The sequence below is a fragment of the Grammomys surdaster genome, unplaced genomic scaffold (assembly GCF_004785775.1).
Source record: "Grammomys surdaster isolate TR1022 unplaced genomic scaffold, NIH_TR_1.0 63, whole genome shotgun sequence".
NCBI lineage: Eukaryota > Metazoa > Chordata > Mammalia > Rodentia > Muridae > Grammomys > Grammomys surdaster.
The window spans coordinates 17,724,296-17,742,891 of NW_021604565.1; the positions used below are offsets into that span (position 1 = coordinate 17,724,296).

Consider the following 18,596-nt stretch of genomic DNA (forward strand, 5'->3'; position numbering starts at 1 on the left):
GATTCTGCAGCTGACCAAATGCACATTCATAGGAAGTTAGCCACTCCTATCGGAGCTTTAGTCATCTTCACCCTCAGAGGAAGTCATCACCTGGTGGAGTAACTGACAGGCTTAAAACAAAGGAAGAACACTAATTGCTTTTCATCTCCAGTCAAAAGAAAGGATTCTGACACATATCAGCTTTGTGTTGTTGTTGTTGCTGCTGCTGCTGCTGTCTTTGTATGCCTGTTACCATTCTAGCTTTCTGCCAAAGTAGGGCCATAGCTACCATTTGCACTCCACCACCATTAGCCTTGGAGACATCTCAACGCCTTCTTTTCTTTCTCATCTAAGGCCATCCCTCCAGCCCCCTCCCTCCCATGCCTCTTCAGTGTGGCTCTTTTCTCCCTCATATCCATGTATTTATGACTTCTGAATGAGTACAATAATCTCTAAACTGCTATAGCACATCCTGCCTATAAAATTCCTTCTAGATTATGTAGAGAGGAAAATCTCCATGCTACTAATGTATTTATTCATTAAAATAAAGACATATCTCCCCCCAGCATGAGCCAGATAAAAATTGCATTTACCTTATACTTAAAGCTCCTCTGCCTTGTATTAAGGTTTTTATGACGAGCCTTGAATTTATACTCCTTGCCGATCCCATGATAAATGCTATAACCCTCCACCATGGCCAACCTTAAGGTAGGTAGCACTAGTATATCAACCAACAAACAAAATTCCTGAAATTGTCTCTTTCTATTCATCCTACAGACATTTGCCCCTGATCCTTAGCTTTTCCCACAGATTCTCAGCTCAAGGTCTGTTCCAAAGTCAGGTCTTTCCACAATCCTGTACCTACTCATATGTTCATTCCATATCTACTAATGACAAGCCTGCCTGTTCCTACTTACACAGACACTTGATATTTCACTTTGACTTATTCCAGATCCAGTCAAATATTAACTTGGATGGCTTCCCTAATTCCTTCAAGAAGCTTCAGTTACATGTAGTATGATACACAGTTTGATTCATCTGTTGACATATATAAGCGTATTCTTACATGAAATAAAAAGCCCAGCCTAACACATAGCAGACACCTCACCTCACTGAATGGGTGGTGAATTTATTAGTTAAAAAATTTAGTCCTAAAACAACTAATTCAGTCTAATTCACCCTTTCAAAATATTACATTTTGAGTAAACCACAAAATGGGAACAAGAAGTAGTAATGGTAAACTATGAATCAACACAGGTACATCTGAAAATGCAGGTGTATATAACAACTGTCAAGTTGCTTACTAATGTAAAGAATCATATCTTTGTTGTGGTTTTTACAACTGTTTTTTCATTTTTACTATGTTTATTCATTGGGGGTTTTGTTTTTGTTTTTGTTTTGGGAGGGCTAAGTGCTTTGCATAGGTAAGCTGTCGTCTTGCTATGTAGCTCACTGAGGTGACCATGATTAGCTGTTGGTAGATGCCTTCTCTTAAGGTCTGAAACCAAGCCTGGCTTTATTTTTGTGAAAGGTAACCACAGCTGAATTAACCAAGAATCTGAACTCCATGCTTGAAGTCTAGTGGCTCTGTGAGCATGGTAGAAAATCATCCCACACTGGGGTTCCTGGCTTTTCCTTTCCCACCCTCATTCCACATGCTGGCTTTATAAACAGGGCAGATAAGACACAAGTGATTAGCTTGTCTCCACCATAAGTAGTAAGATGTGAGCATCTAAACACCAAGGTTCTCAGAGCAAGCACGGCCCCCCTGGAAATGGAGCCACACAGGCTTCTCCCTCCCTCTCATTCCCCAGTGATGTAATTTTGGCTGCAATGACTTGGAAAGAAAATATTTCAACAACAAAATAAATCTGTTTTATTTCAACGATAGTAAACCTGCATGCTTTGAGAAAAATTAGTATCAAAGTGCAGTTGGGGTAAGCACATGTCACCCTGTGGTATTCTACTGTCTTCCTGTCTTACTCTAAAGCCCGTCATAACTTTGAGGACTATAATCTTTCTTTTCTTTTCTTTTTTCACGGACACATACCGTCCTGGGTTGTGTTTTGTTTGCTTACTTTAAACATTTCTTAATTGCCCGTGATGTTTCTAAGGCACCACGCTAGGTTTCCATCCGGCTCCTCCGGCTCATATACTGTTCTTATCACCACAAGATTTGTACAAGTTGTTTAAAAACCATGATCTCTGAGGCTGGAAAAAATGAAGTGCACTTGAAATGACAGTTATGCTAAAAGATAAGCAGAGCAATATGACTTATCAAAATGGGTACAATTTTTCTTGGTTAATGAGTACAATATACAGCGTTCCAGAACATACACAATGGGGGGAGTGCTTTATGAAATATCAAGTACAGCACATTACTGCAGACATAACTGTGTGGGATATGTATCTAGGCCTGAGAGTGGAGATAACAAAATATAAGTGCTTTGCCTGTCTAAACATGTTAAATAAATGAGTGTTCGCTATCACATTCCAATACATTAGAAGATGTACTTGCATAGTTAATTTTTCTTTTTAATGCACCGCACATGATCATTTGAAATGCAGAGCCGGAGTCTATCTCAGTGTTTGAAGACAAGGTTCCTTTCATTTAAACAAATCTTTATTGAAATAAGCCTTTTTGAAAAGAATCTTTAGTGTGTCCTTCTTTGCAGGCAGTTCAGTCAGGGTAAACGGAGATAAAAGAGGGACATCGCAGGGTATTTTATAAGATCGCCCAGTCAAAGTAGAAAGTACATACAGAGTAGGATACACAGGCATGCTGAGCTTCCCTAGGACTGAGCTTTAACATCTAAGATTTTACAGACTTTTGTTTGTTTGTTTGGCAATTTGTTGTATCTGTGCTCACACTACAAAATAATTGGGGTAGCGGAGAGAAAGACAGAGGGACGCTAGCAGAGGAAGTTAAAGGCGGAAAGAGGGAGAGAAACGGTGGCTTCTTCCATTAGCTATGAAATAGTAGCTTTGAAAATGTCTGCAGCAAAGTTTTGCAGCTGTATCCCTCCCATGCAGGTTTTCATACAACGTCATATTGGGTTCATGATTCAGGCAAGAGCTGGGACACTGATAAACTCCACAGACGCTATGCTATCTATATCTTTCCCAGGTTTTCTCCTACAAATAGTTACTAAAAACCTTGTCTAATACTAGGAGAACATTTGTCCACAGAGGCTGGCTGAGACCCACAGCTGCAGGCTGACCGAACTGCACTCCCAGTCCACATCCATATGAATGACAGGAGCAGAAGAGGGTCCTGCATGCAGCCAGCTCACCTGTTCCATGACAACTCTTTGTTTCTTGTTTCCACCCTTCTCAACAGGGGGTCAGCTTTGGTGCACCACAACGAAGGCCATCTCAGAGGGCGAAGAACTCATTGCCTTTGTGGTGGATTTTGACTCAAGGCTACAAGCTGCTAGTCAGATGACTCTCACAGAAGGGATGTACCCGGCCCGCCTGTTGGACTCAATTCAGCTGCTTCCTCAGCAGGCTGCCATGGCTTCTATTTTGCCTACAGCTATTGTCAATAGTAAGTGCTGAGCACAATAGCTCAGTTTTGTGGGGTGATGTGTGTTTATGGGAGAAAATAAATGTCTACTGACAGGCAGCTAAGGACAGACATTTTCTTCACTGTGTGTGTGTGTGTGAGTGTGTGTGTGTGTGTGTCTGTTTGTGTGTTTGTGTGTGTGTGTATCTGTGTTTGCCTCACATGGGAATGTAGACAAAACATGTACATACAATTATATCCGATTAGATTCCTAAATGTCACCTATACTAAAAACTGTCATTCACTACTTGTTGAATAATACTCAACTTTGCTTAGCAATGACGAACCCAACAGCTTTCATGGATGATTTTCGAGTAGCAAAAGTTGTATTTGTTAAGGGTCATGGAATTTTAAAAAATTGTAAAGAAGAATATAGATTTAAAAATCAAATTTTATTATCTACATTAATGATACAGAATATGTCTGTGAGAGGCTCTGATGTACAATTAGTATTATTCTATTGGAAAGTAACAATATTACCTAGTTGCCTCAAATAAACCAGTAAATACATAGAGCTTTTGTATTTATCCTACAATCTGGATGAAGCCCTGGTAACCTGGACAAATTAAAATATTTGTTAATTAAAAGGACAAAAAAGAAAAAGAGAGGAAGAATATATAAGCTTTCAATACTTCATAGAGAACTTTAAAATACACTGTGGCAAAGGTCCCTGGGCAACATTACACTGCTAAAATGAATGCTGGTCTAGTTTGGATACCTTGAACACATAAAGTGGTACGTTATGTGGTGGACAGTCAATGGTTCAAGGGGCCCCAGGGTCTCTGTTCTAGGAAGATCTGCTTTTAGTCAGCTCTCTGTAGGAAACAAAATTGAGTGGCAGTCACATGGCAAGAGTAGAATTATATAATGTTGGTAATAAAAAATGCATCGAACCTTAAAATAACATTGAAGATCTGTGAAACCAGTGAAAAAGAAATTTAGATAGCAATAGTGTTTTCATATTATTAAAAATATCCCACTATGATTATGAATAAAGAAATTCACAGGTGATTCTTAAATCTCTATGCATCTAATCAATAGGCCAAGGACTTTTAACATAAGCAGTTCTTGATATATTTAATAGAATAGTTTGTTTCTTTTTTTTAACGTTTGTTCTTATTGCATAGAGCATGAAATAACATGGCCAACTTGGATGTGAGGCAAAGTAATTTTATTACAAGAGATTTCAAATAACTTTATTCAAATATGATGCTCCACCGTGTAATATTAATTCTAATTATATATTTGGGTATACCTGTTTGCTTTTTGTAGAAAGAAGATGATTAATCTCAAGTGACCCAGTATATGCACAGATTATCACTTGCACCCTGAAATCAATCATGTGACATCTCTGTTGACGTATACACTGTAACACACTGTGTAGTCTCTTAGGGTAAATGCACTTAACTTGGGAAGAAGGGGCTAAATGACAATGCTCAGCGCATCGTTTTGAAGCTGCCCTTGTCTCCCCAAAATGAAAATTTGATCCTTAGTTTTCTCTCCTTTCTGACTCATGATTCCGCAGATTCCTTTCTTTCATTATGAGCTACATATTGACTTTTCACTAATGATACATCTAACTCTTCCTGCAGAGTTTTAGAACTCTCGTAACACTTCCCCCATGTCCTCATATATTTCCTTCAAAAATATCAAATTCTATGACTAGTGTGACCCTAACTTCCCCAAAACTCTACAGACCATTTAAAAGCCATGCGTCTACACAATAGGAAGCCAAGCTTGATCACTTGATACTGCCTCAGCCTACAAAGTACTGGCCTTGTCATCTCCTCATTTCTGCTTCTCTCCTATAATCCCTCCTCTCTGCTACCTTGCCATCCGCACAGTAGGGAAGGAGATTTAAGTATAAATGGTTTCTCAACCTTGGGGTTGAAAACTTTTTGGCAAACCTCTATGTACAAAAATATTTACATTACCATTCATAACAGTAGCATCATTAGTTATGCTGTAGCAATGAAAATAGTTTGATGGTTGGGGGAATCACTACAATATGAGGAGCTGTTTTAAAGGCTCACAACATTAGGAAGGTTGATAACCACTGCTTCACATGGTCTTATACAAGGTAGTGAACTGTGGTTTCCCCAATTGTAGCTATACGAGGGGGAAATTATACACACATGAAGAAATTTTCTGAGTGAAGTCCTGCAAATCACACAGCGAGGCTACAATTCAAGCCTCATTATATTTCACTTAATTGATGGCACCTGCCTTCTACCCCGAGAACATTTCTTCCATATTAACTACCTTCAATACTAGATTCCAGTCTTGTGATAGGATCTGATTCCCCATAATCACAGAGACAGAAAGAAAGACTCTCAGAAGAGCCTGCGAGATCCTTTATGTTCTGTCTTGCCCTTTGCCTCTACAATACCATACAGCTGCTCTGCCTTCACCCAGGTCCTCTCAGGGTCGGTAGCTTCCTCTCTGCACTGCTGCTCTTATCAAAATGACAGGAATTTTTTTTCTCCACCTGAATAAGTTCATTTCCTCCTTCACATCAGATCTAAGTCACAACATTATCAGTTCTCTAACGGCATACCTGACTGGCCTCTACCTACATCACTATCCCTCAGAAGCAGAGTGGACATCACTGACTATCCCTCAGGTGCTCTTTTCGTTTCCACTATCAGAGGCTGCAGAGGCACTAATCACTATCACCGTATTCTTACCTTTTAATTAACCAGACAAACCAATTCTCACTGCTATTACAAATGCATGCCATTTTGACCCTAAGTATAAAATGAAGTGATTTAGTATTTTTCATATCGGCATATCCTAGAGTATTCCTATCTAAACAGTCTGTGGGAAGTTAACTTATAGAGTGTACCTTACCTTTAAGAGCCCAGTCCTGATCTGCAGAAGATGTGAGATCATTGATGCTCCCAACAGAACCTGGGAGCAGGCTTAGAAAGATCAAGCGACATGTTCCCACCCCCTTATTTCACTTCCACAGACAGCAGCTAACATGTCTTTGGTTTTGCTGCAGAGGATATATTCCCTTGCAAGTCGTGTGGCATCTGGTACCGGAGTGAGCGGAACCTGCAGGCCCACTTGATGTACTACTGTAGTGGGAGGCAAAGAGAAGCTGCTCCAGTGTCTGAAGAAAATGAAGACAACACGCTTCAGATTTCCAGCCTGTGCCCCTTCCCACAGTGCACCAAGAGCTTTTCCAATGCCCGAGCTCTAGAAATGCACCTGAATTCACACAGTGGTAAGGGCCTCTAGTGTTTCTGCAGTTGCTTTAGGGTCCTCTCTATTCTTTCTACACATACATACATACACACATGCATATATACATATTATCTATAATATATTCATATAGAGAGATGCATACATATGTACATACACACATACATACATACATACATACATGCACACATACATAATTTTACTGGTACAAGCAGTGTTCTTTTTTACTATTTAGATGTAGCATATTTTAACCAAAGGACTTGATTTCTTCAACACCTACAACAGTGGTTATAGACTGTGGACCAAGTCATTACATTCATTTTCCTCTTCATCAAAATAGCGTTATTTCTTCTCCCTTTGTTCAATGCCATGCATATTTATTGCTCTAAGCGTTAAGTGAACTTTGGAGACTGGTCATGGCACTTTCTATGTGCTGAGGAAGAACTAGTAGGTACGGTAAAAAAGGAGCTGCTGAACAAAATTGACACTGTGATTTTTGTAGATTCAATTAAAACCCCCCTCAGTTTCCAGAGTATGCATGATTAAGGCTTAATTGATTTCTATGACATGAAACGACTCTAAATTCCTTAAGACGAACAACAAGGTGGAATCTATTCTCACTTATATTTGAAATGGATCCCATCTACTGCTAGCTTACTCTCATGGCATCCTAATTCTTCTTCTTAAAAAAAAAAGTACAGAATTGTATTCCATGTAAATAGTTTAGATTTTTTTTGTCTAGTTTAGTAGTTTAGTTGTGGCATTATCTCTCTACCTGGCTGCCCTGGTACTCATTATGTAGACTGGGCTGGCTCTAAACTCTCAGTATAGAGAAGATAAGCCAAGTCTGTTCCCACTGTGTTCCAACAGACAGAAGCAGGAGTTAATCTCCATGATGTTTATCTCCACAGTCAATGACAATAGCTATCATAAACAGGCAGTGATTAACAAGTATGGGTTTTGTTCTAGACAATCTTTATAAGCCTACTAGCGTTTACCAGCCAAATATCAGTCCTAGATACAGATAAACCACATTCAGTAAAAACAACAAATAAATAGATTCATATAAAAGATAAAGGATGAGCCAAGTGGTTGCTAAGACCGTGCAATTTCTTCTTGCATGTGGACATTCAGTAGCTAATACCCATTCTGATATTCTAATATATTATTATATTATATAAACATTATATATAATATTATATATAATGGAGGATATATTATTCTATTATAGAGGATAGTATTTGGATAGTTTAAAAATTACAAGCCTAAGTCTTAGACGTAACTCTGTGTCTCATAGCTCGATTATTATAATTAATTTTCTTAGGTATTTTTTATTTTGGTTTGTTTATTGACCCATAAAGTAAAATCACTAATAGTTCTTCTCATCTATACCATAACACTCCAAAGAGACTTAGGAAATTATTATTACAGATGTCACCAAAATCTTAGTATCATAGGTGAGGATCCGAAAAGATTTCTGTTTCTGTTGTGTTGGAGACTCGAGCTCACTAGTAAAGGTTTCCATCACTGGGAAGCAAACAGGTGTGGCTCTCAGCTTTCCTACTTTGTGTGTCTTTCCAGGAGTGAAAATGGAAGAATTCCTGCCCCCTGGGGCGAGTTTAAAATGCACAGTCTGTAGCTACACTGCTGATTCTGTGATCAACTTCCACCAACACCTGTTCTCGCACCTCACTCAAGCCGCCTTCCGATGTACCCACTGCCATTTTGGCTTTCAGACCCAGAGGGAGTTACTGCAGCACCAGGAACTCCACGTCCCCAGTGGCAAACTTCCCAGGGAAAGCGACATGGAGCACTCTCCAAGTGCAACGGAAGACAGCTTACAGCCAGCCACAGACTTGTTGGCCAGAAGTGACCTCTCCCAGAGCCAAAAGGCCATGCCGACTAAAGATGCAAGCTCGGACACAGAGCTGGACAAGTGTGAGAAAAAGACTCAACTCTTCCTCACCAATCAGAGACCAGAGATACAGCCTGCGGCAAACAAGCAAAGCTTCTCTTACACAAAAATAAAGTCTGAGCCCTCCAGCCCCAGACTTGCCTCGTCTCCAGTGCAACCCAACATCGGGCCCTCTTTCCCTGTGGGACCTTTCCTGTCTCAGTTTGCTTTCCCCCAAGATATCACGATGGTTCCTCAGGCTTCGGAGATCTTAGCCAAGATGTCCGAGCTGGTGCACCGACGGCTGAGGCACGGGAGTAGTAGCTACCCTCCTGTAATTTACAGCCCTTTGATGCCCAAAGGGGCTACGTGCTTTGAGTGTAACATAACATTCAATAATTTGGATAACTACCTAGTTCATAAAAAGCACTACTGCAGCAGCCGATGGCAGCAGATGGCCAAATCCCCTGAGTTTCCAAATGTTTCTGAAAAGATGCCCGAAGCTGTGAGTCCTAACACTGGCCAGACTTCCATAAACCTTCTTAACCCAGTGGCTCATTCATCAGACCCAGAGAATCCACTTCTTCAAACATCCTGCATCAACTCTTCCACCGTTTTAGATTTGATTGGGCCAAACGGAAAAGGCCATGAGAAGGACTTTTCCACTCAAGCCAAAAAGTTGCCCACCTCCAACAATGACGAAAAAATAAATGGAAAGCCGGTTGATGTGAAAAATCCCAGTGGTCCCTTAGTGGATGGGGAAAGTGACCCAAATAAGACTACCTGTGAAGCTTGTAACATCACCTTCAGCAGGCATGAAACCTATATGGTCCACAAACAGTATTACTGTGCAACTCGCCATGACCCTCCACTAAAGAGGTCTGCTTCCAACAAAGTGCCGGCCATGCAGAGAACCATGCGCACACGTAAGCGAAGAAAGATGTACGAAATGTGCCTACCTGAGCAGGAGCAACGGCCGCCCCTGGTCCAGCAGAGATTTCTTGATGTAGCCAACCTCAGCAATCCGTGTAGCTCCACTCAAGAGCCCACCGAAGGGCTAGGAGAATGCTACCATCCGAGATGTGACATCTTCCCAGGAATTGTCTCAAAGCACTTGGAAACATCATTGGCCATGAACAAATGTGTTCCGGTCCCCAAATGTGACACCACCCATTCCAGTGTTTCCTGTCTGGAGATGGATGTTCCCATAGATCTCAGCAAAAAGTGTTTATCGCAGTCTGAGCGGACGACAGCATCTCCTAAAAGGCTACTAGACTACCACGAGTGCACCGTGTGCAAGATCAGCTTCAATAAGGTCGAGAACTATCTGGCCCACAAGCAGAATTTCTGCCCTGTCACTGCACATCAGCGTAATGACCTCGGTCAGCTTGATGGCAAAGTGTTTCCTAATCCAGAAAGCGAACGGAACAGCCCAGATGTCAGCTTTGAAAGAAACATGATCAAATGTGAGAAGAATGGGAATCCAAAGCAACCTTCTCCCAATGGAAATTTGTTTTCATCCCATTTGGCAACCTTGCAAGGCCTGAAAGTCTTCAGCGAAGCGGCTCAGCTCATTGCTACAAAAGAAGAAAACAAACATTTGTTTCTTCCCCAATGCCTTTATCCTGGAGCAATAAAGAAGACGAAAGGAGCTGACCAACTTTCTCCATACTATGGCATAAAGCCAAGTGATTATATTGCCGGTTCTCTTGTCATCCACAACAGCGACGTCGAACAAGGCACAAATACGGAAAACGAATCTCCTAAAGGTCAGGCATCCTCAAATGGGTGTGCCGTACCCAAGAAAGATTCTCTGCCATTGTTGCCCAAAAACAGAGGCATGGTCATAGTGAATGGTGGACTGAAGCAAGATGAAAGACCTACAGCCAACCCACAGCAAGAGAACGTTTCCCAGAATGCCCAGCACGAAGATGGCCACAAATCCCCTTCGTGGATCTCTGAGAACCCATTAGCAGCAAATGAGAATGTCTCCCCAGGAATTCCCTGCGCAGAAGAACAGTTGTCTAGCATAGCAAAGGGTGTGAATGGCTCCACCCAGGCTCCCAGCAGTGGGAAATACTGCCGGTTATGCGATATCCAGTTCAATAATCTTTCAAACTTTATAACTCACAAGAAGTTTTATTGCTCATCACATGCAGCAGAACACGTCAAATGAACTAACTGAGTTACTAAAGAAAGCAGTACCTTTGGTACCCGTGTTTAGTATGTTCTTCTAAACAGTTCAGAAAACAAAGAAGCTGTTTGAATTACATCCGGCAATCAGGAGATAATTCATTATGGCTGAGTTGAAGACTTAAGGTGTAATTTCATTACAGACCATTAGTAAAGTGTATTATTGGTGCCATTTTCAGAAAAAAAAATTAATTTATTTTACCAGCAGTATTCATAGCTGTGGTTATGTTATTTTTATTTAAAAACTTTATATTAAAGTCATTTGTAATGTTATTGTATAGTTATTGTGTAGCACATATGGTTTGCACTGTATAGTAGCTTTTAAAGAAAATAGTCACAAACAATACAGAAGAGCATTTTAGAAATAGCTTCAAAAGCACTTGTGTATCCTGATTTTTTTCTTATATGCTGTTGCAGATAAATGTATATGCTAAAATATAACCTGCAAACATGTTCTAAATACACATGCTGTAAGTTCGCCTTAAGATTTCAATTCTTGGATAATCAGGCCCCAGTTGCACTTTATATTTTAGCAAATACAGTCTCTTAGTCACTAGGCTTTGCATTGGTATGTAGCCGTATATTTCTGTCCATTTTCTCAAACTGAAACATGTATGTTAAATGAAGATGGCATTTTTTTTCTTGTACAGTACTTGTATTTTCTTTTGCTGATGCAGCTCTGTCTCAATTTTTAAATCTTTGCTGTTAAATGCAATACTTTATAAAGAATGAACAAAATTACTGGAAGCAGTATTGTAAGTAACGGAGTAGTATTAATCAGTTTTATCTTTTGAAAGGCACAGTCTAAATCGAACCCCTAAACTCAATGCTGCAAGTATGAATTTAATTCATATATAAGATCTATTTAAATATAAGAGTAGCAATACTGCACCTGGTGATCACAAAGATAATGTTCTACTTCTGATAGAAATAATTTCTCAACAAATGTTGTTACTATGCATGTACATGGATGGAATAAAATTCCAAATTGTTGGAAGTTTTGATGTTCTGGGCTTTTTTTTTTTTTCACGCTAAGCAGGAGGTAAAAATCTCTAGCTCTAATTGTCACATTGTTAAATAGCAATACTTTTTCATCAGTTGCATGTTAATTTCTGTTGGCAAGTTTCACTCAAAAATGTCTGTGGCACCTAGTTCTTCATTCTTTCTATTTAACTTAACCTTACTCAGTTACTCTCAAGACATGTCAGCCTAGAACACCACACCACACTAGTTTGGATAGAAACAGCAGCAGCAGCAGCAACAACAACAACAACAACAACAACAACAACAAACTGAGATTGCAACCATCCCCACTTGACAGATTTTAGTATTTTGTAATGGATTTAAATTCCATTGAACAATCTAAATGCGATGACTATAAACTATGATCTTTTTACCACAGATATTCAGACTATTCAACTAATCAGACCTCAGTTTAAAAAATTATATTCAGCGTATGTGTTTAATGTAATTAAAACCAAAATATAGATCATTGTAGGAGGTGCTAAGGACATTGAATCCTAGGTTGCATTTTCCAGCAGTATCAGAGGTTTCAGATTTTTAAGTACCCAAAGTCACAAACCTAATGAGAAAGAAACAGAAACCTGGGAATTATTCTCAGCTGCATGTGCATCCACACCACACAGCAAATGCAGAGGCACGTGATAGTGTCGAGTACCTGCCGTGTGACTTAGAAGAAAGATATCCTTTATAAGGAAAAACACATCAGTGACGTCAGCCTCCTTCAGCTTTCACTCTAGAATTTGAGCAGCTGTGGAAGATTTCCAGATTGTGTGATGCCTCTGGAAACCCTTTCAAATGTGACCACACTACTTAGTGGTAACACTTCAACGTGCCTCACTCTGCATTTCCTTTGCCACGTGAGTGATCAAAAGCATCAGACAGAACACCTGACATGATCTCCTTAGTGTGTGCATCAATGGCAGAAGGGGAAAGGAGTGGAAATAGCACCTCACAAGGCACTCACAAGGCACAGCTAATCTCAAGGACTGTGACCTGCCCCAGCTTCCTGGTTCTCTGTGCCATGGGTGACTCCATGGCTCCCAGCTGTGTGCTCTGCACTACTTCACAAATAATCCCAGGGAGAAGCATTTCCCCCATTCTCACCTGGGCATACCTTTAGGAAAGTAAGTTTCACCATGAAATTGACCACCATAAAGAGCTCCCTCTACAGCCTTATGTCCCCAAAGACTCCAGTAAATACTAGGACATTATTCAGTCTGTCATCAGAGGCATTGGCAGTCAATTCAATACTTCTAAAGTTAAATTCATTAACTTTAGGACCAATTCCCCTTTGCTCAGTGATTTCACACCCAACAGGCAAACAAATGAAAATTAGAAAACACAGGCATAGCACATTATACCTATGAACAAAAACATATCTCTAATAGAAATTGTAAGAATAAAATAACCAAGATCTGTTTATTTCATAGGTGATTTTTTTTTCCTGTAAATTTATGGAAGGAGGAAGCCTTTGACAGTACCACACATCAAGCATGCATTCAGAAAAACATGCCTTTGTTTCTGTAACTCAGAAATGTCAATAAACAGTAGACAAATCTTACTCCTCAACAATATTAATCTTTTTTATTAAAAACCAAAGTTACTTAGAGGTTTTTTTTTAGATGATATTATTCCTACATTCCAGTTTTCATAGAGTTGAAATAATCTCATCTCGAGTTAGTTTCACACATAATAAGTGAATGTCCAAGTAATAGGTGTTTTCAATCTTACGGATTTAAGAAGCAAGCAACAGCTCCCTCCAAATGCCATCATTTGTCGTCAGTGTGATCTTTCAATATTAAACCCTTACAGTCTTCCTTTTGATTGGATCCATTTTAAATGTGTGGCATTAAAGCCAGGTACTCATTTTTTTACATTCATCTGAGTCCAATAGTGTTTAAATAGTCTGGCTTCTAATTTCATGAGTTAGTATCAGCAGGTTGTGTACAACTCCAGCTTGATCATCATAAAATTATGTTAAGAAGAAATGAATCTCAAGGAGTGAATTAAACCACAAACAGGAACCTGGAAAGCATCTGAATGGCTTTCATTTGAACCTCTGCCTGCTACTTTCCCCTTCATCACTCCTGAACTTCAAGGATGTATTCTAAGTACCTGTGAATGGACTGGGAAACAGAGAATGGATACAGAAAAGAGTTTGTGCATGAATATCTAAACGAATAAAAAATGAAAGAATATATGAATGGTTACTTGAGGGCTACCCTTATGTCATTAAATTGTTGATGGAAAGGAGCCATATGCCAGATAGTTTTCAAGAAATTCCTTTTAGATATGGTGACAGACTAGTGTGAAAAAGTAAAACCACATCCATATCTGAAGTCTGTTTACTGGGAAAGTCTGGCATAAATTATTTCAAACATGAGTTTTATGTAGGAAAATAATCACTAAAAAAAAAAGAAGAAAAAAAATAAAAAAGCATGAGGGAACTAGAAAGCATTAGGAACTTAAGAAAGTAATCCCAAACCTGCCTGAATATTGGAGAAACAGAAGGAAAAGTAGTATTTCACTGAGGGAGCATTCTACATTCTGCTGAAGCCTTGGCTACTGTGGGTTCCTTGACACCGTAGCTTTGTAGGAAACTGGAGACCCCAACTCTTAAGGCTCACAGTGCTGAATCCCAGGAGTCTGAATGACTGTCCACGTCCCACTAAAGCCAGAGCTCAGGAAGGCTGTGCTACTGACACTAAGGGGTGGGGTTGCCCTTCATCTGCCTCTGGGAACACTCCTGCTGCACAGGGCTCTGCAATTGTCCACGTCACAGTTGCTATTAGGAGACATGCCATAGGGGACAGTAAGAGTCCTGTCTTCCTTCTATCCTTTGGTTTCTTGTTGGTGCCTCCCACTGTAAAACTTACAAGGTATCTGTTTCTGTGGGGGGGGGGGGGTCTCTGGAAAGTGTAGCTTGAGGAGGAGCTGAGGAAAAACAGCAATGCCCTGGATTAGTCCTGAAAGCTTAGCTTGGACAGTATTCCCTTATACAGTTTCTCCTCCGGTGGAAAAGAACAACTCAAACATCCGAAATCACTGTTCTGTCCTCTCCCTGATACCTGGAAACTCAGCTTAAATGTCAGTGGAAGTACAGGAGGGCTCCAGCTGCTTCTCAGTGTCTTTTGTAAAAAATGACTACAAACTTTGTTATTTCAAACAGAAATGTATCCTTTTGTGGATGGCCTCTGTGCTTCTTCTGTAGTTGCTGTAGAATGATTCCTATTGTGGTCCTCCCAGCTCCCTTGATGCCAACAATGGTTATCTAGTGACTGAGTTGTTCCATTCTCTGTCTCCATGGACCCAGTGCCTCCTGTCTCCTGTTTTGCCATTTTTAGGACCATGATGATTGCATTTAATGTCTACAGGAATAGTCTGGTATAATCTTCCCATGTGACAATCCTTAATCACATAAGCAAAGACTTTTCCTCTTACATGACAACATTTACAGACTGTAAGTTTTAAGTCCTGATATTGGGACCATTATTTGGTCTTTTACCAGGAAATGATGAATTACTCTGGCCATCCTACAGTCATAGATGAAGACAATAAAGAAAAGAGGTTCTCGGCCAAGTTCTACAAGTGTGTGGCCATTCAACAAGTGATTGAGACATAAATGTTAACAAATGTCAATGGCACCCTATAAAGAATTAGGCACCTAAAGCAACACATCCCAGTTGATCACTGATGACCCAGTTGTGGGACATAATTAAGTCTGGAGCCAACTGTGCACAAGGCAGTGCATCTATTTGGAACTTAATAAATTTTATTAATTCAGAGAATCATGAAAATCAGACACAAGCTAAGCAAAAGTTTACTTTGGCACTATCTAGCTAAAAGAGTTTGCTCAGTGTATTAATAGAGTAAACAGGATTGAGAGAGAATAAACTGTTTTCAGCAACCCCAGCTGCCCCACTTTGCATACAAATAATGTATTAATTTCAAACAGTTTTATCTTCACATTAGAAAAGGATGTCAGAGGTTTTTAACTTGCCAATAATTTTATGATCACATATTTCATTTCCAACATGTGACATCACCTGTCTCCTGATGCTACAAATGTATCAAACTCACTAGTGACCTAGAAGAGAAAGCATTTAATCATATAATGTACATAATTATATAAATGAACATGATCACATATACATACTTAAATAAATGTATAATAGTACATTTATTTAAAATACATAGCTATAGTAGTTTTTGTAAAATTAATAGTAGCCACATGAGACTTTATAGACTGAGACAGACAATATCAGGTCACCCACAGACATACTGAAGGTAGACCTTTGGGTTCCTCCTTTTGCTACCATGCATGGACATCCCCAGTGAGAGCCCATCGTCTGTACAAGCATCTGCCACCTCTAACAAGTTTGACTTGGCTTCACCCGTTATTTCCATTTTCCTTTGTACAAAATTAATACATGTCCTTTTAAACTGATACAAAAATTTGGACAAAAGCACTCAACAATGTGCAAATTAGTTAATCAAACAAGTACACTTTAAAAAGTTATTTCTTAATAAGTAATATTCCCAAGTATGTAGTTACCTTCTTTAAATACTCATCCCACTCTCTGAAACGTCATGATATGCAGTCACCTGCAAAGCACTTCTAGAGGGGACTGAGCTGAAATCACTAGGATATCAGACTCCTGTGTCCACATCCAAAGATCCTATCAAACACTGGGTGCTGCCTCGGTGGAGAGAGGGAATGAGCGTGAATTTTATGTTGTGGTAGTCAGTGCCAACGCTGCAGTTACATGGACAAGCTTTGTCCATGTAAGGTTGTAAAGGGCACAGCTGTTACATGTGCTTTCTGTGCAGTGGCCCTGTGATTCTACCCTGCAGTTCTCTCCCTGTCTTTACCCCGTACTTCAAAATGTTTCATTTTTCCAACCTGGCTGAACTCAAATGTCTTGAAAGTTCCATTCAAGTCTGGGTCTCTTCGTTTATTTTTTTTTTTATTTCAGTGTATATTTGATAATTCAATCCATGCACATGATATATTCTCTTTACTCTCAGCACACTTATTCCCACTCCTCCATACAAGTCTTCACTCTGCTTCGGTTGTTTTGATTTTGTTTTGTAGCTTATCTGGTCTGATCTCATGGGCATGGTGCTAGTCACTGGAGCATGGGAAACTCATCTGTTCTGGGTAGTTACATGACTGAAACAGTAGTAACTCTTCCCACAGTAGTTTTTAAATGCCAACAGTTCCTAAAAAGAAGTAGGGCCCCGTGACCTGCTTCCTCCCCTATGAATGAGTGTTGGCAGGCCTGTTCTTATTCAGCTTATGAACAAGCAGTGGTAGCAGTTATGAGTTCATGGGAACAATGGAAACCTCCTGTCCAGAAGATAATATTTCTCAGCTCTACCCCTCATCTCCCATCTCTTGCATCCTTTCTGCAACCCCTTCTTTGATATTCCTTGAGCCTTGGAATGGGAATGTCCTGTTATGAATGTCCCATTGAGGGCTTAGCATCTCATAGTCACCTTTCATCAGTATATTGACCAGCCATTATTCTCTGCAGTTACTACCATTTAGTACAAAAAGAAGCTTCTCTGACCAAGACTCAGGGCGCCACTCACCTTTACATATACACATAAATATTTAGGAGGTAGTCTGACAACACACAAAACATTTAGCAAAACAAGAAACCGTGAGTATAACTTTTGGGCCTATGATCAAGTAGCCGTAGGCCTTTAATGAGATCCATAATAGCAGGAATGAACTCCGTCCGGTGGAATTGTCCTCAATTCCTTTCAGTTAAGAAGTAGTTATTTAGCCCTAACAACCTAAAACTGGACCACTATGGAATCTCTTACCTGGCAGTTTGTCTACAGCTTGATAAGTTTATCAATGATCGCCCTCCCTACCCTAATTTCCCTTGTAGCCTCCAGAACTATGAAAGCTAGTTGGTAAGATGAAGGCTTCCAACTCAGGTCTAGTGAGATTTCTTTGTCTTTCTGCCAAACTGTGTGGTATCTTCAACCACAGGGTCTTAAAAATCTAAGTACTGTAAGCAGCCTAGTATAGCTCTTCATTTCTACTATTTAAGCTTAGTTTTCATCCCTGAAACATATTAGATAAGTTTACATCCTTTCACAAAAGAGAGTCATTGCATTTGAAGACCAGGAACGGCAGGGCCCCTCCAATACTTTATTTTCATTCTGTGGTCATGTGGAGAGCAGAGCAGAACTGTTGAGCACATCATTTGCCATGGTATATTTCCAGGTCACTTATGCACAAGTTTCTCATTTTCAATTATTAATTTTGAGGAGGAAACACTTGTGGAGTCTATTAACAAGATTGGTGGACTCCTACTGTGATCAGAGACAAATGCTTAGGGGAATACTGGAGCCATTCTGAGATTTGTGACCACTCCTGGCAGGGGGTGAAGTAGAAATGGGGAGATTGAAAGAGAGTGGAGGAGCTTGTGCAGATCCAATCCTGTGGCCATCTGTGCTCGCTGCATGTAACAAATTTCAAACAGAAACAAAGAGTATGGAAGTAAATGTTATTAGTTGCTTTCAATTTGTTCCTCTACAAAATTATTCTGTTTCCTTCATTTATCCATGCCCCCCCTTGCTATTCCACTGTAGCAGTGAGAATCTAATGTCAGAAGATAGATTCTGTCTTCAGTTGGTACCCAGTAAAGTGTAAAATAAAAATTACACAAGTGGACACATTACATTCCTACAGTAGATGGTACATGGCAGCATGGAGTA

The 18,596-nt window shown here is 39.9% G+C and overlaps 1 protein-coding gene across 2 annotated transcripts in view; it reads left to right on the forward strand.

The window, feature by feature from the left end:
* Window positions 1-11,834, forward strand: part of Zfpm2 (zinc finger protein, FOG family member 2) — a 430,200-nt gene extending 418,366 nt beyond the window's left edge. For both annotated transcript variants that reach the window (XM_028766333.1, XM_028766339.1), the window contains 3 exons: window positions 3,320-3,526; window positions 6,549-6,773; window positions 8,333-11,834. In XM_028766333.1, the coding sequence (XP_028622166.1) occupies window positions 3,320-3,526; window positions 6,549-6,773; window positions 8,333-10,821 (2,921 nt within the window). In that variant the 3' untranslated portion in view covers window positions 10,822-11,834. The remainder of the gene's footprint in view (window positions 1-3,319; window positions 3,527-6,548; window positions 6,774-8,332) is intronic.
* The last annotated feature ends 6,762 nt before the right edge of the window (window positions 11,835-18,596 follow it).